At 42.4% G+C, this 20,204-nt stretch overlaps 1 protein-coding gene across 4 annotated transcripts in view; it reads right to left on the bottom strand.

The window, feature by feature from the left end:
* PARD3B (par-3 family cell polarity regulator beta) overlaps positions 1-19,439 on the bottom strand; it is a 1,062,783-nt gene extending 1,043,344 nt beyond the window's left edge. For all 4 annotated transcript variants that reach the window (XM_075180190.1, XM_075180191.1, XM_075180192.1 and 1 more), the window contains exon 1: positions 18,681-19,439. In XM_075180190.1, the coding sequence (XP_075036291.1) occupies positions 18,681-18,800 (120 nt within the window). In that variant the 5' untranslated portion in view covers positions 18,801-19,439. The remainder of the gene's footprint in view (positions 1-18,680) is intronic.
* Between the last annotated feature and the right edge of the window lie 765 nt (positions 19,440-20,204).

Below are 20,204 nucleotides of genomic sequence, written 5' to 3'. Positions count from 1 at the left end.
ACCCTATGAGAAAAGTTTGGCATTAAGCCTCTGTGCACCACCCCATACCATCCTCAGACCAATGGGTTATGTGAGTATTTCAATGGAATGCTGAAATACCTCCTGAAGGCATAAGTACAGTCTGAAGGGAAAGAATGGAAAAGGGTCCTGCAGCAGCTCCTGTTCGCATACAGGGAAGTGCCCCAGTAGTCCACCGGATACTCTCCTTTCAAACTTTTGTATGGCCGGAGAGTATGAGTCCCTCTAGACCTGGTTAGAGAAAGCTGGGAAGGAACGTTGCAGGCCAATGTGTAGCCTATCCTTAAATATGTGGAGATGATGAGGGAGAGGATGAAGAGAGAAACACAGCTGGCGCAAAGCCATTTAAAGGGAGTCAAGGCTAGACAGAAAGAGTGGTACGATGCCCACGCTCAGGATAGGAAGCTGAACCCAGGCCAGAAGGTGAAGGTGCTAGTCCCAATGAGGCGGAATAAACTTCAGGCCACCTGGGATGGTCCATACAAAGTGGTGAGGGAGGTGGGGCCGGTCAACTATGTAGTAGCGCTGGATGATTAGGAAACCTGGCTGAAAACTTTCCACATCAATCAACTAAAGGGTTATGTGGAACGGCAGATGGCAGCAATGGTGGTGTGTTGCCCCCCATGAGTTCCACAGAGGTAGACCCCTAATGGAGATGATAGGGGAAGTGAGAGAGGAAAAATGGGTGGAGACAGTGACAGTGGGGATGCAGCTAGGAGAGGTGCAAAGGCAGGAAATGAGGGAGGTCCTGGTATAAGGAGCAGGCCTAATTTACCTGTAAGCCCGGGTGTACCCACCTAGCCACCCACCATGTAGATACGGGGGAGGCAAAGCCCATAAGGCAGGTGGCATCCGCATGACCCCCGCAATACTGGCCCAAGTACGAAAGGAGAGAGAAAATGCTGGCCTTAGGAGTAATTAAGAAGTCAAATAGTCCATGGGCTGCAGGGGTTGTATTGGTCCTGAAAAGGGATGAGACCACTTGCTTCTGCGTGGACTAGCGCAAACTAAATGAGGTCACCACCACTGATGCTTATCCCATGGCCCGAATAGATGAGCTACTAGACAGGCTAGGAGCAGCCAAGTTTGTGTCCACCTTGGATCTGAGTAAGGGCTATTGGCAAATTCCCCTCACCCTCGAGGCCCAGGAGTCAGCCTTTATAACCCCACTGGGATTGTTTGAGTGTGCGACAATGCCCTTTGGGATGAAAAATGCTCCAGCCATATTCCAATGGATGGTTGATGACCTGTTCGGGGGGTGTCAGGAATTTGCCCAGGCTTACTTAGGTGACATTGCCATCTTCAGCCAGACGTTGGAGGACCACTTAGTGCAAGTGTCAGAGGTCCTGAGGAAAATCAGGCAGGGGTTGACCATTCGCCCAGACAAATGCTTCATGGGCATGGCAGAAGTGTAACACTTGGGGCATCGTGTTGGTGGGGGAATCACATGACCTGAACCGGCAAAAGTAGAAGCCATTGTTCATTGGCCCCGACCCACCAACCCAAAGCAGGTACAAGCGTTCCTCGGGATCGCAGGGCACTACAGAAAATTTGTGCCTCAGTATAGCACTGTTGCCAGGCCCCCGACTGACTTGACAAAGAAAAAATACTCTAGACATATAGAATGGACCCCAGAGTGTAAGAGAGAGTCTTTGAGGCCCTGAAGACAGCATTGACCCAGTCCCCAGTGTTAGCAGCCAGAGGCTTCAAGAAAATATTTCTGGTACAGACAGATGCTTCAGGGTGTGGACTCGGTGCTGTGCGCAGCCAAGTGGGGGAGGATGGGCATGAACACCCAGTGGTCTATTTATCCCGAAAGCTGGTGGATAAAGAGGTAACCTATGCCACATTGAAAAAGAATGCCTGGCCATAGTGTGGGCCCTAAAGAAATTAGAACCATACATCTATGAGCAAGAGTTCACAGTAATTACAGACCACAACCCCCTTTACTGGCTACAAATATCTGCTGGGAAGAATGGGAGGTTATTACCGTGGAGTTTAGCATTACAAGGTTATAACTTTACTATTTCACACAAAAAGGGGAAAGACCACTCAAATGCGGATGAACTCTCCAGAAGAGAGGCGGAGAACCCTTCATCAAGGAACCCACTGTGCCAAGGAGAACATCTAGAGCCCGACCACCAGACTCCAACTGTAACCTTGATTTAATAAGGGGGAGGTATGTGACAGACCCGGGCCTTATATTGGGAAAAATCGTGCCCATCCAGTCTGTCCTCAGTGGGCCAACTGAACAACCGTGACCCACTCTGTTATTAAATGCCACCCGGTGGCCAGATCTGTTATTGCTGTGCTGTCCGGAGAGGGAGGGGGGAGGCAGCTCACAGGAAGTGTGAAACAGCTGTGGACCCTGTGACATCAAAAGAAGAGTGGAAGGGGTTAAAAAGAGGAGGGTCAGGACCTTATCCAATATCAGGAGGGGGTCTCTTCCTGTTTGCTAACTATTGTTCTAGCAACTCTTCAATACAGTCTGAATGGCACCATCACCACCAATCACAAGAGGACAATGAGCCGGGGGGGGGGGTTGACCCAGGGAGGGGGCCAGGATCGTGTGTCTTGTGCGAAGGGACAAAAAGGAACTGTCTGGGGGAGGGGGGTGGTTGTTGGAGAATCTTGAGAGAGCAAGGACTTGGACTGATTGAGAGTAACCGTATTTTCTCAGAGCCAGCAAGGAATGCTTGAAGCAGGAGCTTCTTAACAAAGATCGGACAGTGTACCTCTAAGACTGATTCTGTTACCACTCCATAGGGAGACACTCGCAGATTCTGTGGAATTGGTGAGCCTACATTGGTAGGGAGACTAATACCCATGGCCCCACCAAGCTGGTGGAGAGTTGGCCGAGCGGCTGGGATCAGCAAGATACACCGACCAACCTAACGGATCAGAAACCCTGGCCCACTTGGATTGTCAGCTGTGGATTTTATTACCAGGAGTTTGGGTCTGCTAGGACTCTATGCTTGAAGGTAACCTGCTGGGGACTTTGTTGTGAGTTTTTACTTGCACTGGTGATTTTCTGACACTTGATATATTTGGTGGGGGAACAAGTTTCTCCTTGGGGAACACTGTTGTATTTTACTAAGTGTGTGCACTTTGTTTAATAAAAGGGATTAATATATTTTTCCTGTCTCCTTACCTGTATGACCTGTAAACCTAGAGGACCGGGTATCTAGTGAGCTTTGGTTCCAATCCCGGTGTCCTCACATTCTGTTATCAAACTTTGGAGGGAAGTCCTAAATCTTGCCAGTGTCCCTGTTGCGCCATATTTTCTCCACTTATTGACTCCACAGTGTTCCATGGCTGCATTTGACATGCTGTGGGTAAGCGGTGTTTATACTTGTATGTGTGGGGGGGATCAGTGGAGGACATTCGACAGTAAATAGAGCAATAGACCATAGATGCAAGTGGTAGGGGGCATGGTATTTTTTGAATCATTTACATGATTTTACTGGCAATAAGAAAATGCTAGTAAAAACATGATTTCTAATGCCAGTGGGTAACTGTCCAAAGAGCTTTCAATGTTAAAAACATGTTTGGTATAGCCAGCACCTATTAAGGAAATGCAGGTACAAAGTGAATCCTTTTTTAATCTATGCTGTACTTCATACTGGTTAAATATCATTACATGTTGTGAATTAAACAAAGCAAAGAGTGCATCATGACTAAAACAATATGATGAAAACAATATGACTAAAACATGTTGTTTTCTCATTTAATTGCATTTCTGGTAATATTATACTGATTCAAAATAATACAAAGCATACTAGACTAAACAATGATTAGTCTAAGCCAAAATAAAAAAAATAATATTTTTTTTTAAACAACTTAAACAATTAGGTCATGCATTTGCTTTTAGTTGAAAGGACTTGTACTTTACCAGCAAACACTAATTGTTTTTCTTTGCTCTACCTGTTGACAATTTTGTAAAGTAATTGAGTTTTTTTTATTAATTGACAGAGGTGTTGATAAATAAGTATTATGAGTATAGTATGTTTCAGCAGTCATAATTCAAATTAATACTTAAATATTACAATTATTTTGATAGGATAGTTCATTCTGTACTCAAATCAACAGAATACTTTGTCCCTGACTTCGGTACGTTTACTAGATTATTTGGGGGGTATACACCTACCCACTTTTAGTTGCCTGGCTCCAAAATGCAATCTAATCATATCTACTTTTTATTCATCTTTTGAATTAATAGATCATAATGCATGTGGCAAGTGTGCTGTAACCTCCGTGTTCAGTTAAAGCAGAAGCCTAACGATTTTTCAGTACCTCTCTGGAGTGCAAACAATAATGGCTACCACATGGTCACAGCTCTCAGCAATGTGCCCCTCACCCCAGGACCAGGGCTGCCAAGAGGAATTCAGGGCCCCGGTACAACAACTTCATGGGGCCCCCCTTAAAGCTGAGAATGAAAAAATTTTTGCAAACATTTGCGGCACCAACATATTTTGGTGCGGCTAAAAAAAAAAAAAAAAAAAATACCAAATTTTTTTGGGCGCCACTAAAAATTTGTATGGCCACGACCACAATTGTACGACCACACACACATGTGGGCGTGGTCATACAATTGGGGGCATGGCTATGAATCACTTGGCGTGCCCAGGAAACCCTCTTACAGAAAAAAAACTTGCATTGCTGTGTTACCAAAAATTGGGATTGTCCCACTAGAATCACAATATTTCTCACACTCTCCTGCTCTGTCCTACCTGTTCTTCTCACTTTCACCAACTGTGGCTGCAGGTTTCCTTAGCTGCGGCTTGGCAGGAACCTGGAATGTTGGGGGTCCTATTTGGAAAAAAAATGGGTACTTTTAGAAAATTACAGCCAGCACCAGCGTTAAATCAATAGCACCCACGATTAACAATTAGGCCTTCCTCCAGCCCCTATATTAAAATAATAGGTTTATTTATTAAATGTGAATACTATTTTCCTCCCTACAAACAGCCCCAGCAATAAATTAATAGTATTTACATTTCAGAAATATACCTATTTCCCGCAACCATCACTGCCATTAAATAATTCATAGGCACATTTAATAAAGAGACCTCAATGTCCCCCACATTCAGTAGCCCCCAAACCACCCCATCTTAAACTCTTTCATCACTGTGCCATGCTGCCCCTGTTCTCCATCACTGTGCCCTCTTACCCCCCCACTCCATCACTTTGCCATCCTGCCCCCCCCCCACTCCATCACTGTGCCATGCTGCCCCTGCTCTCCATCACTGTGCCATCTTGTTCCCCCTCTTCATCACTCTGTGCCTTTCTGCTGCCCCCCCTTTTTCCCTCATACTGTGCCTCTCTCTCCCCCTTTTTCCTCATGCTGTGCCTCTCTGTACCCCTCTTTTTCTTAATACTGCGCCTCTCTCTACCCCCTTTTTCTTAATACTGCGCCTCTCTCTACCCCATTTTTCTTAATACTGCGCCTCACTCTACCCCCTTTTTCTTAATGCCGCGCCTCTCTCTACCCCCTTTTTCTTAATACTGCGCCTCTCTCTCCCCTTTTTCTTAATACTGTGCCTCTCTGTACCCCTCTTTTTCTTAATACTGTGCCTCTCTGTACCCCTCTTTTTCTTAATACTGTGCCTCTCTGTACCCCTCTTTTTCTCAATACGTGTGCCTCTCTGTACCCCTCTTTTTCTCAATACGTGTGCCTCTCTGTACCCCTTTTTTTCTTAATACTGTGCCTCTCTGTACCCCTCTTTTTCTCAATACGTGTGCCTCTCTGTACCCCTCTTTTTCTCAATACTGTGCCTCTCTGTACCCCTCTTTTTCTCAATACGTGTGCCTCTCTGTACCCCTCTTTTTCTCAATACTGTGCCTCTCTGTACCCCTCTTTTTCTCAATACTGTGCCTCTCTGTACCCCTCTTTTTCTCAATACTGTGCCTCTCTGTACCCCTCTTTTTCTCAATACTGTGCCTCTCTGTACCCCTCTTTCTCAATACTGTGCCTCTCTGTACCCCTCTTTCTCAATACTGTGCCTCTCTGTACCCCTCTTTTTCTCAATACTGTGCCTCTCTGTACCCCTCTTTCTCAATACTGTGCCTCTCTGTACCCCTCTTTCTCAATACTGTGCCTCTCTGTACCCCTCTTTCTCAATACTGTGCCTCTCTGTACCCCTTTTTCTCAATACTGTGCCTCTCTGTACTCCTTTTTCTCAATACTGTGCCTCTCTGTACCCCTCTTTTTCTCAATACTGTGCCTCTCTGTACCCCTCTTTTTCTCAATACTGTGCCTCTCTGTACCCCTCTTTTTCTCAATACTGTGCCTCTCTGTACCCCTCTTTTTCTTAATACTGTGCCTCTCTACCCCTCTTTTTCTTATTACTGTGCCTCTCTCTCCCCCCACCGTTGTTCCTCACACTGTGCCTTTTTTTTTTTTTTACTTACATTAGTATTAGCTGTTTTCTTCTCTTCTCTTCTGTCTTCTGTCTTCTGTCTTCTGTCTTCTGTCTTCTGTCTTCGTTCTTCTGTCTTGGTCCTGTCTGCCCTGCTCCTCACTGACTGCCGGGAGTGACTTGATGACGCCACGCCCGGCAGTCAGTGTAAACAAAGCAGAGAGGAAGGAGGAGGGGCCGCCGGCGCCGCTATTTTGTAAGTACCTTTTTTTTTTTTACTTTTTTTTTTTACAACGCTGCTCCCCCCCCCACCAACGAAGGGGCGGAGCCCCGAACCGCCGCAACCCCCCCCCCCGCCCCCCCCCAGCGCAAAAAAACAAAAGGAAAAAAAAGCAAGTTTAAAAAAAAAACAAAAAAACAAAAAACAAAAACCTGAACAGTGAGAGCCCGGGCCGGGCCCCCTGGCATGCCCGGGCCCGGGTAATTAGTACCCGCTCCCCCCCCCTCTCGGCGGCCCTGCCCAGGACAAACCAGCCCCACGCTGAAAGGACAAGAGCTATCTATTCTCACACCCCTGGGTGGTGGATGTGGGTGAATTATTTAAATTAAAGTGCCAACATTTTATTTTTAAAATGCATTTTTGATCCCAACACTACAAGCTTCAGCATATCCTGCCAGGGCATAATGGCACTTCAGGAACCACAAGTGCCAGCATGCCTTGGTGTCCAGGGCCTGCTTTGAATTGTAGTACACCATGAAAAAATATGTATGTGTGTGTGGTGGGGGGGGGGGGGGCGACACACTGTACAGAAAAAAAACCTTTATTCTAACTAAATAAGTACTGGCATCAAGGAGGACACCTCTGGAATTTTCTTAGGGCAAGCCAAGTCCTGGCAGAATGAAATAAACCCTCAAGTGAGGGCTCTGAACTTGCTCACACGGGAACCCTGGATCAACTCATTGCAGGCTATGTTTGTATGCAGAGCCATAACTAGACATTTAAGTGCCCTGGACAAAAGAATACTGCTTCCCACTCTGGCCCTCAGCGTAAACAGTTGGGGGGTAGGAGGAGAGGTGAGGGGTAAGATCAGAATTATCAGGAGGCAGGAGAGAGTGAGATATGGTATGAGCTTGACTTTTGTGCAATAAAAATTGTGAATATTTTGTCTATAGTGATCTGTACGACTATATTTCAACTTTACTCTGTGGCATATAAAAACACAATTACAGTGAAAGAATATCAGTTAGTAATCACCTGAATGTATTGCTTCAAGTTTTGGAATAGTGCAACTGTGATATAGAAAGTACTATTGTTCAACGAAAAATTACATAGTTCAGCTTCACCCCTCCCCACCCAAGCAAGTTCAAGATGGCCATTATTAGAGGACATTCAACGTGTACGGTCACACTAAATCATTATTGGAACAAAATTTTCATAATAATTCATGTGATTATTATGAAAGAAATGCATATAAATTGCAAAAGGTTTTGTACATATGGATATTAATTTAATAAGTCTTCAAATAAAGCCTAGATAAATAAACAATTTGGGCCTGAGTCATTAAGGAGAGCATGGCAAAAAAACCAAAAACAAAACAAAAAGAAGGTGTAAATGTTCTCCATAATAAACCATGTTACAATGCTAGGGGTGCAAATTAGTTTATTATTTTGCACATAAGTTAAATACTGGCTGTTTTTCACGGAGAACACAAATACTTGATAGGTTTATCTTTACACTGAAATTTAAAGTTGCCCTACCCCAACTTTAAATCTGCCATTACATTTTAAATTTACCCCCACCTCAAATGCAACATGGTTTTGCTAAGGTGCAAAGTTACTCCTTTTTTTGCTTTACTTTCCCTAATGAATCAGGCCCTTTGTGTGCAAGTTAAAGATAATAATAAATATTAATAATAATAATCTTAAGAAGGCCAACTGCAAGGTCCTTGAACAGACTCGCTCACGGAAAGTTTTGTGTGCAAAGCAAAAAACATCCTGAAACTGTTAAGTATACAAATGTGGATGATAGCGAAAGCGAGTTGCAAAAGGCACACTGTACTTTAGATTTAGATCAGTGGTTGATGTGGGCTGATATATGGTCATAAGCCATACCGACTCCTCTCCTGCTTTTAGATATTATAAAAAGCTACAGAGAATTTCACTCACTGGCCCAACCTCAAGTGGTGCCCAGCAGCAAAATTTAACACAAGGCCAATACAAGAAAAATGTTTTTTGCATCTCTGTTCCCACTGCATTTTTGTCATCCACTTAACAAGTGGTGTCTCTAGGACTCCATGACTGTAGATTTATTGCTTGTAAACAGAATGGTGAGGTGAACTAAGTCATTGTTTATGTCACTATGCCTGCTCACTTGAAAAGCTAATGTGCTGAGTTTTGCTCAATAATAAAATGTGGTGTGTCAGCTTTTCAGGCACATTTTATATGAACGGGCAGAATTGGAGACAGTACGAACCAATGATCCTTAAGTCACCATATGCCTTACAAGTAGTAGCCATCAATATGTTACGACAGCATCAATTTTAAAGTACATGACAAAAAGGCAGTATATACAGACCCTGTATCCATTTTTAAGAACAGCATATAGATATTTGATTTGGCCTATATAGGTTGTAATAAAGTTTGGGGTTTTGCTCTAACAATAGAGAGGACTCTAGGTCATGTTTTGAAAACTCTGACAGAGTTACATCAAGAATGTGTTTGCTACCGCCACATAAAAGAAAAATTAGCATTAATTAGCTAAATGGGTGCCATTTCTTATATGTGGATGGATTTCCTGTCTTTCCAATTGAGATTTCCTCTGGAAAATTTATAAAATAAATTATATATATATATATATATATATATCTATAATATAAATGTCTAGTGGCGTGTGTTAGTCTGTCTGTGTGTGTGTGTGTGTGTAAAAAAAAAACCCAAGCTGCAGCGCCACCTGCTGGGCAGAGTTATACACTGACCTATATATTTCTTGAAGGAGAAGTGACAGTTGGGAGTGGTTGGTGGTTGCCGGGGGTGACAGTGGGGAGTTTTTAACACCTTAAGTAGCTTGATTTGACTAGAATGCATGAGTATCATGCACGGGTTAACTGACCTACTAAATTCTTAGTGTGTGTGTGTGTGTGTGGAAAAAAACCTCAAAAAGGGCTGAAATTTGGTATACTGACACTACTGACAAGTTGAGGGGTCAAACTCATTTTCGTGAGGTAATTTTACCTCATGAACACACATGTGTACAGTGGCGGATCCAGGGGGTGCGATCGGGGCAATCGCCCCCTCCCTAGCAGGGGTTTGCTGCCGACGCCTGCACAGTATGTGCAGGTCCGTTTGGCAGTGACAGTGTGCTGCCCGGCTGCTCTGATTGTGTTTTAAACACAATCAGAGCAGCCAGGCAGCACACTGTCCCTGCCTGTCACTGCCGAGCGGACCTGCACATACTGTGCAGCCCCCGGCAGCCTCAGATGTCGGAAAGGGGGTGGGGCCTAAATTGCCCCGCCCTAACATCCCCCGGGGAACAAACATTTTCTAGATCCGCCCCTGCATGTGTAGCGGCGTGTGTTAGTGTGTTAGTGTGTGTCTGTGGAAAAAGCTATTTTCTCAGAAAGGGCTCATCCGAATGACCTGAAATTTGGTATACTGACATTATTTGACAAAAAAAATGCATGAGTATCATGCACGGGTTAACTTATATATATATATATACATATACACACACACACACATACACATTATATATATCCTCAGAGTATGGAGATATAAAGATTTAACAGATTATTATTATAATATATATTATACATGCCGGCATGGTGATGTTTATACATATGTTTGCTCCTGTACAGACTTTAACTAGAATCGACTATGCCCCAAGCAGGCATGGTCGATTCTAATTAAAGTCTGAGGAGATAATGCATAGACTTAGAATTTCTAAAGCTTTGAAATGGGTAAGCGGGACTGGTGGAAGGGGGAGACTCAAAACACATCACCCCATCTCCAGGTCTACAAGTACGGACGCAATCCAAGTTCTCTTATTGGCATCTCTGGAGTACATTGTAGACGATTAGATGATCAGTCTCATGTGTACAAGAGTGCCAGGGTTTTGAAAGGTGTCATGGATGCCTAAATAGGCATTAATGCGACCTCTGACTTTGCTTTGGGATGTTGCAGATCATGAAAGACAAGTGTTTGAGTCTGACTTTAGTGACAGAATGCAACTGAGAAAAGGCAAAAGTTGGAGGGATGAAGCACTGACAACATTGTGCTATGGGGCACAGCAATTTATAGTTAAGCATCTTCCCTAAAATCATCAGACCTGGACGAATGTATTAAAGATAGGCGCCGTAGCCAAAAGCTAGCCATACAAATACAGCTAGGGGTTGACCTATGCACATTGGAAGGTATTAGCATGATATCTAAAATTTATCAGCAAATAATTTATTACGCACCCCAAATGACCAGTATATAATATGGTCATTCCACATCAGATCACCCAAAAAAACATGAAATGTCCACCACCTGTCTCATATTTTTTTTAAAATGTTTTTAGTTAAGAGAGGAGGTCAAAACAACTATTTCTGCCAAATATCTTGACTGTCTGACAATTAGCTGATTAAATATTGATTTTTCAATTTATTGAATAATTTACTAATCGCAGCTTCTTTATCCAGTTTATTTGAAGTACCGCGGGTGTTTATTAAGGAATCACCACAAAATTTGGACCCTTAAGGTAACTCTTCCTCCCGAATCCAAAAATCCAAACCAAATTACTTTATCTGCCTCATGTTTTGCATTACGGCAAAAACGCACGTTTTTCTAATAGAATTAAAAACGCTAGGTTCCATTGACATTAGGGATCCCATTTTTTTGGGGGCTGTTTAAAAAAGGTATACATTACTACCACGAAAAAAATCAGCCGGGTACTCATAGTGGAGAAAAAAAAAAAAATGAAGTTGATGTTCGATTACTGTTGTACCGCATACATAATTGTACACATTGTTGCCAACTTTTCAAAGTTGACCTCCGGGAGATCCTGAGGGGGAGGTAGACATGAGGGGGCGAGGCTTGACAAATCGCCTCATTTGGCCCTGCAAATGAGTCATTTTACCGTGGGGGCTGAGCCAAAATGATACGATTTCCCCAAGAATCGGGTCATGGAGGCTTCCATCCTGCCCAATTCACTAGGAAGTAGGGAGATGCAGCAGAATGCCCTACTCTACCGGAATTCAGGAGCCTCCCGAACATGCCAGGAGAGTCGGCAAGTATGCAGTATGTGCCCTCCAAAAAATACTGCACACAAGTCTTTCCCAGTCCCATCCCCCCAAAAAAATGCACCTCAGTCTATCACCATCATCCTCCACTCCAAAGCATCTGTGGGAACCTTTAAAATTGGTTCCAAAAATATAAGTCTTCCAAACAACACAGAGTATTATTATTACTCTGGCCATAGATGCAGTGTTGTTATGACATTGGAGGTTCAGGCAACAGTAGCATTCAGCATCGCTGAATACTATTACCATGATCAGAGCTATGTGTGTGTATGAGCTAATGATTTGAATGGCTCCCGACACGTGCACTTGAGGTGGGACTGCCAAATACAGCAGCTCCCAGTGCAAGAAAAGATGGCGAACGAAAATAGCAGGGAAATATTCTCCAGTCACCAGGTTGCATTTAGGTGAAATCACTATTTCTTTTCCACTTTAGAAAGTATTATAAACCATATTTTCTTTGAATTAAGGCATTATGCGGCTATAGAAGACATCAGTTTGCAGTCATCCTCTAGAATCCCAGTAGTAAGCACTTGTCCACACTCATACTTCATGTGAGAAGTGGCTACTGACATGGCGCTTTGCACAATTAAACAGAGTGGCAATGCCTTAGTAAGCTGCACATGGGATATCTGTGATCATATGGCCCTTGCTATTAATTAAGCCAGCCAGTCATGTGTGCGGATCTCTCAGCAGTTAGTATTAAGCTGACCCCCACACACACTGTTTTGTTTTTGTTTTTAGTTTTTGAACAAACTGTCTGTATTTATAATGGTTTATTTGTATAGAACCACCATATTATGCAGCACTTTCCAGAGAGAATATTGAATTATTCACATAATTCCTCGCCCCATTGGACCTTACAATCTAAACTCCCTTTGGCCAAACACAACAAAAAAACACTAGGAAACATTTTTGTCAGAAGACAATTAACCAAATTGTTTTTGAATTGTTGAAGGAAACCGGAGACCCCTACGCAAACATGGGGAACACATACAAACTCCAAGTAGTGCCCTGTTATAAATCTAACCAATGGCGCTGTGAGGCAGCAATACTAAACACTGTGCCACCATAAAATATTTAGAAACACATTTTCAGTGTATACGCAATATAGGACAGCTGTATGGTAGTTAGACTTAAATTGTGTGATTACAATATACAGTACATGCTTCAATAAGATTTAATGCCATGCTTTTGTATGAAAAATTTCAACTAATACAACAGGATCAATTTACAAGTGATTAGATTGGATGAACTGTCATCCACACATGTTGATCCTTTAACAATTCAATACAAAAAAAACCCCCAATCATTAAGGATTGCTAGCTGTCACCTAATAATCACTCCTTGGGATTAATGTACAGATGAACATAATATTGTCCCACCAAGCAGTCAAAACCAGCGAGTTGTGGGCCCAGGTACTAATGGAGCAGGTCTAATTCATGTCTCGTAGGCGGTTAATTACCAACCGCCCAATTATTTAATGCTCTCCACGGAGGATCTTGCTACTACTGCAGAGGTGTAGCCTCACCCATTCTAAAGGAATGGGTGCCGTACTCAGCTACATCCGGCCCTATAATTTTAAAAACTTCTCTTAAAGATAAAATTGAAGTGGTAGTTTGAAGAGGCGTAGATTCAAGGCGGAGCAGCCACACTTGCCCACCAAAAGGTCTAACAAACAAATAAGTCCTAGCCAGTGCTATTGGGCAGAAGGCAGGATCAGAATGTGTCTCAGAGTGACTCCACGCCCCTAGCCAAATTGATATGTTTTGGTTTTGTGCAAGTTGAAAATCATGGATGCATCTCTAAAAATTACATCCTTAACCAACAGCCCCAAAGAGGAGGGGAAGAGTTTAGACGCAGATACCAGTACACCAACTCTAAGGACTCCGAAATGCCATAGAAAAAACTGTGCTAGATATTAGCCATCACCCCTGAACCACAGCAAGCAGCTGACGCCACAAGTGGGACCATTAAGATTAGCACAAGGAGAAAGTTCCCTGAATGTCTCCCAGTCAAAACAGCAAAGTGTCAGCCAAAGAGTCCTACAAACCCGATGTATTTGAAGCAGCGCAAAGCTAAATGCCTAATAAGCCTAAGTGCAGGGGAAGAAGCATTGCATTTCACACCGGCTATCACCAGCTGCAATGTCCGATAAAAATGTATCTATCGGAATAGTGCTCAACATCCACATTACTATTAATGCTGTTAATCGCATCAGGAGCTTTACGTCTTTCTGGACCAGCTCCAAACAAATCCAAGCAGTGTGTCCGGCTACTTTGGGCCGCATGTAAAGTTGGAAGCAAGTACAGCTAATGCAGCAAATCCGCACCTGGACAAAGCATGTGAACATGCAATGGGTATAATTGCAAGTGGTGGTGCATACAGGGAAATAAAACCTCCCTTGCACGTAACACACAATTACTTAGTCCTGGAGAGAAATGGCAACTTTTGTAAGTACCCTAAAAATAGTTATTTAAAGACCCACTAATATATCCATGTAATGGAAAAGTTCCAAAGCATGTGTATTCATTTCTGTAAATTATCATTCCCACTTAGGTTAAATACCTTTGTGTAAGCACTAATGGGGTATTACCAGTTCCGAAAACCTGTTGGCCCTACAGGTATTTGCAGAAAAACAAAGCCATACAGGCCCAGCCCTCAACGTCTGGGAGATGCTAGGACCATGTGCCCAATCTATTCCCACAGCTACAACACAAATGGATGTATCAGCCGTCCTCTTATTTTAAAAGAGGGTGGGAGAGCATAGTCAAAGGTGGGCAACTAGACAACATTGCTGTAGAATCGAACATACTCTAGAAAGAAAATATAAGCATAATTCGCCAGCCATGAGTCTAGGGTAGATTCGGTAATGTAAAGTTCCCCTCTACCCATAGTCGCAACCCTGCACCAGCAGCAACTTCCAGTTAAGCCAAAAAGTTGTTTTTTTTTTGGGGGGGCTGTGGCATAGCTATTACCAGATTTAAGCTGGTCAAAAACACAATATCGAAAGTAATTAATGATGGGTGCAGAACGGACCCAGACCTGTACCAGATGTATCTGCAGATCAACTCCCTGATGTATAAGGCCCCAAATGTGTAAACGGTTGACTCTAACTGAAAATACTACAATCCAACATATAAAAGTTGCAATGCATGTATTTCTGGCTTAACCGGCACGGCACTGATCAACACACAGCAATTATGAGCTACAAAAGGCCAGTACCGTAAAACTCATGATAGAAGGACAGGGCAAGGTGCTGTGTGATAAGAAATGATGTAAAATCATTGTTATCACCACTTTACAATAGATAGGCCTGAGGTCATTGTCAGCACCATGCTCCAAGATAGGCCAGGGATGATGAGTCAATATTGTGAAAATTTGTGTTAGGAGGGACAGGATGTGTCCATTGTCCGTTTGGGGTTAGACATGTATAGGAGAAGGGCCTCTGTGAAAGCTGTGACACGTCCCTTCTTCTAATTCTTATATAGCACTGTAATGACCCGAGAAATGGGTCTAAAACTCAATTAAATAGTAGGGGCCATAGATGCATGTTGCCTCTGTGCAATTCTAGAGAAAGAAACAGTTGTTATATACCATTAGTGTTGTAAATTATTTGGTACAGATGTTTTCTATATATGATAAATAGATCTAACCTGAACAATACTGTATGGTACAAGAAAGGCAAACTACTTCTCAAAAGCCTCACATGCTATTGGGCTTACAAGTACAAACAAAACTTATTTTTGGTTTGAGAGAGAACCAGAAAACATGCTTTGTAATTCCCAGTCAGTCTCACCCTGTAAGCTACTTATTCTTGTGCTTTAATAGCAGCCCTTCTAGAACATCAATTGTACTCACAACCCTTCCAAATAGCAGACCCATCAATAGAAACTTCACCTGTTGCCGAGACAAAATGAAGTGTAAAAAAACATGCACACACATACTGATATATTGAGAGTATATGGAGATGTGCAGAACAAAGAAATATACATCACAAGTATATTATGGACAGTCAAACTATTAACCATCCATTAAACTTGCCATATAAGTTCAACAGGGAGTCTGTTACAAACCTCACAAATCCTGTTACAAAGACAGTAATGAGCAGTTTCATAGATACAATCCCTAATGGGCATGTCCATATATTTTAAATAAACATTTGTGTTCATTTAAATTGATATATGGTAATAAAAATAGTTGAGGCTACAACTGGGTAGGGGAAATGCGGCATTACTGAAATTAATAACAAAGTGACAGTTTGGAGTAAGGGTACATTAATGTGTATGAACCAGCAGCCTGCTCTGACCTGATGTGTGTGCCGACAGCAATTTTCTAGTTTCTCCAGTTGGGGGGGCCCACAGCAGGGGTGTAGGGGTCGTAGGAAAATGACACCTGTGGGCAGGAGGGGGCTGTTGAACGGGGAACTGCTGCGGGCCCTGCAGGGGTGAGCAGTGGGGAAGACCCCCTTCCCCGCATGCAAGTAGCTGGAGCACTTATAATTGTGTGCGCCGTTGCCAGGGGGGAGAGAAGGCCACATTATTAACTAGTGCAACTATGCAAATGAATAATCCCATTGAAATACACCGGGTGAAGGCAGCATATAAGCAGCTTCCCAATGCATGCAGACTATAAGTAAGCACATCAATAAGCGCAGGTAAACGTAAATGAAAACATGTCTGGCGAGGCGGCGACAGCTGGCCCCATTATCTCCATGGACCCCTGTGCAGTAGCTGCACCACCGGTAGTTCAGCCACTGCCACCAAGAATACAAAAGGTTGTCAATCATCAACAGTGCCTACATTTGAGGTAAAATGGCCTTTAAAATTGAATTAAAATAACAGTGAGACAATATATTTAGGCATTTCAGGACCTACAGTAAACTTGACTTCATTGTCATTCTATGACAATATGTTCTCTTTTCAGGTTTGAATCCCAACAGTGACAGATTATGCATTTCCATTTTCCCAGTGCCAAAATAAGATTGGAAACTGTGTCTAAAAACGTGCTGTGCATAACTTATATAAAATTAGATACTTGGTAATTATACAAGCGCCACTTAAAACATGGACTCTGCCCCCGTCATTCCAGGTTGGGGCGGAAGGTTGTTCAGCTCCTCACTCTCTCAACTTCACCAAATCATTCCTGGAATGACAGGTTGGTAGAGTCCATGTATCAAGGGGATCCCAAAACACCCCACGAAAGAGTCCCGCTGAAACATGCCAGCTCATTGAGGACTATGTGAACAAGGGCAGAGGAGAATGACACTGAGTGTATTTAATGATCAGGTCAGTGAAGGAGAGAGCCTTCTAAGTATGGGACAGAACTTGTCTGAAAAGTAGTGGGAATGTGTACAGTGACAAGCGGTAACAACATAAGAAATGAGCAGATATGCCACAACAAAAGTAGAGCATTCATTTAGCAGGTACTTGTTAATTAACATGGCCAAAATGACAGGCAGGTGGAGTCCATATTTTAAGCTATGGTTATCTACTGTGATGGCTCTACAGCAATAACAGATTAACACTCAGCAACCAGCAGTCTCTACATACTGAGTCACCTATAATACATACAAGGAGCATTGTTTGAGGTGTGTCCAAGCACTTATGTGAACATACCAAAGGTGATGGATCACTGATCTCTTCAGTGAATGAGCCCTCAGTAGTCACAGGTATTTATAAGGGGGAATTCAATTCCCCCTGAATTAGCGCAGCATTAAATCTATTACCGTTATTATGGTAAATTTAACCCAGCAAAAAGCTGCCGTTGAACCTACCGTAATAATGATATTTAAGCGCACTATAACCGTAATAACAGTAATAGTGAGCAGGCCACAATACTTAACAGTAACGCGGCCAACTGAACTCCCCCCATAGTATATGCTGGATGTTCTTTACATGCAAGACAAAGTTACAAGCATTAGAAAAGGGGTAAAGACTAAGTATATAAGAATACAAAAATAAAGCAAAAAAAAAAAAAGATACTTGTATTTTATAGTTAATTATTTCAGCATTACTCTGAAAAAGAAGTATAAGTTCATTAAGAGTTGCTAAATGACTTGGGGACTTAAATTTATCTGTAAATAAGAGGCCTGAAATGCAGCAAACTACAATTATTTTTACAAACTATAATAACACAACTAGGCTACATTCAGATGCTTTATCATGTTTTTTTGCATTCCGGACAGAACACAGATAGGAGTCAGGTAAAATGCTGCAGTCGTTAAGGAACATAACTCGAGGACAAATTAAAACACATTCGTAAGGATGTGGCCTTTATAATCATTCCGTCTAATTTGTACACAGGTTTAAGTTAATCTGTTTCTTGTCCGCTATAATTATATGATATCTGAATAATAACACTGCAAAGTCTGAGCAAGAGCACAACAGGTGTAGCAGGCACTCTAGAGACTATTGCTCAGCATGAGAATACAAAGTGGAATGCTCTTTATTAGTTCTTTCATTATCAGTTGTGTGCCATGCATGAAATCCAGGTTTGTCACTACAGTGATTCAACAAACTACAATCTGTGTATCTAACCGCCATGCCAATGAGCATGACTGACCTAAATAGTAGAAGTTCTTTTGAACCATGGTTTACCTAAGCTGTCATACTTTAATGATAGCCCAGGCCAGAATATTTTCAAATGTAATAAACATTTTTGACTAACCTCACTGATGTAATGACAGACTGAACATTTTTAGGATTCAGCTATCTTTGGCAGGATATATTTCCTTTACATATTATGTACTGTCAAGCTACAATTGAAATTTATACCTTGCCAGGCATTCTAATAAGTATCAAGTGACTGAAAAACATACCAGGATAATAATAAATATTATGCATAATCTAAATGTGTTATCAGCCAAACAGTCTCCATTACATTCCTCTTAAAAGTGTTTTAGGTCACGCTGGGTTACAATAATATATAAATAAATATTGTAACCACAGGTAGAAATTATTATGCTTGGTTTCAAATCAGGTTGCATTTTGTTTGGTTAATATATACACTAAAACAAAGCTCTTACTTTTTCCTTGGCTTTGATGTACCTCTGAGCAGCCTGTTGGATCAGCTCTCTCACACTGATCTTCCCATCCTTGCAAGGGACAACAATGCCAGTCTTCCCAAAACAAACGGTAACTTTCATATTTATTCTGTCCACAAATGGGTATAATTATACCACCAGCTTATGAATTCCCAAAATACAAAATGAAACTTCCCCAGTGTTCAGTCCTGCCTGCAACAGGTGCAACTGTTCAAAACTGTTACAGGTTCAGGTCAGCATAATCCATTATTACGTTTACTCCATGGAACAAACACACTCTTACGTTAATTAAATGTAAACATTAATTAGTGCAAAATACAGGTGTTTGACCACCTGGCTTTCCTCAAACTATATAAGGAAAAGTTCTGACATACAGAATTGTAAAAATATATATTTATACTCGTTTTATTGTAATCCAGGTAAAGTGTTAAAAAGTCTCCCAAGAGTGCAATTGAAACTCTCCAAATGCGGAAGGAAGTGCAGTGAGAGGCTGTAGGACGGGAGAGGTGGAATGAGGAAGCCACAGCAGACAGGTCCCTTAGGAAAAGCTGGATCCTGCAGCTGTGTCTGGGGGCATCTGGCGTATAGTAGGAACCAGGTGGTGTTTGTAAAGACGGTCCAGAGGTTAGAAGCTTTAAAACGTCCCGGGTAGAAAGTGTGGATCGGGGCTGGGATTCCCAGGCAGCCACTGCAGCATGGGAGGAGCTGGATGGGCCTGTGTCACTATAGAAGGAGGGGAACCTCCTATAGAACAGGAGAAAGCTGAGGGTGTAAACAGTCATTCCCTGTGCATGCTGCTAGACTGGGAGCCTCCCCCTGACCAGTGCAGTGAGAAAGCAAAGTGAAACGATAAAAGGAGGGAAACTGAGAAAGGACACAATTGAGAACAGCAGGTTGTCGTAGCAGCAAGTCTGTGACAGGAATATTAGAGCAGAGAATGAAGGGAAAGTTGGGAAAAGGATGAACATGCCAGTGCTGAATTATGGCAGTCTAAATTGGGTTAAATTGTTATATTTTAACTTATGTATAATAAATAAATGATGGAGTGTGTTTTAATTATTTACACATGGATTACTTTACTACATAGTGTTTTAAACTGCCACATCAGTCTTGACATATATTCCACTAAGTAAAGTGTCACCTGAAAATACCTCAACACAAGATATAATAAAAATTAAATTCTGTCCTCTAGGAATAGAGATCAGTGATCTCTCTGAGCCTGATTCATCAAGGCACGCATTCTAGGCACATCTCACGTTCAGTACTATATGCAGGTATTTAGGCTTTGTGTGCGCCCAAATTCATCAAGACACGGATTTCAAGAATTGTGCCCTGTTGAATTCTGGTGCAGGGCTGCTATGTTCAGCTCTACTACACAGGATGCTGCAGTATACATATCTGTCAGCGCCGGTGGGTCCGGCCATATTAAAGTCACCGGATACGCAGGCTCTATACTGTATTAAAAGACAGAATAAAAGAAAGCATGGGGTTCCCCCTCCTTAGGAT

Source organism: Mixophyes fleayi, chromosome 7, assembly GCF_038048845.1.
Source record: "Mixophyes fleayi isolate aMixFle1 chromosome 7, aMixFle1.hap1, whole genome shotgun sequence".
NCBI classification, from domain to species: Eukaryota; Metazoa; Chordata; class Amphibia; order Anura; family Limnodynastidae; genus Mixophyes; species Mixophyes fleayi.
This window is presented reverse-complemented; position numbering and strand designations above follow the sequence as displayed.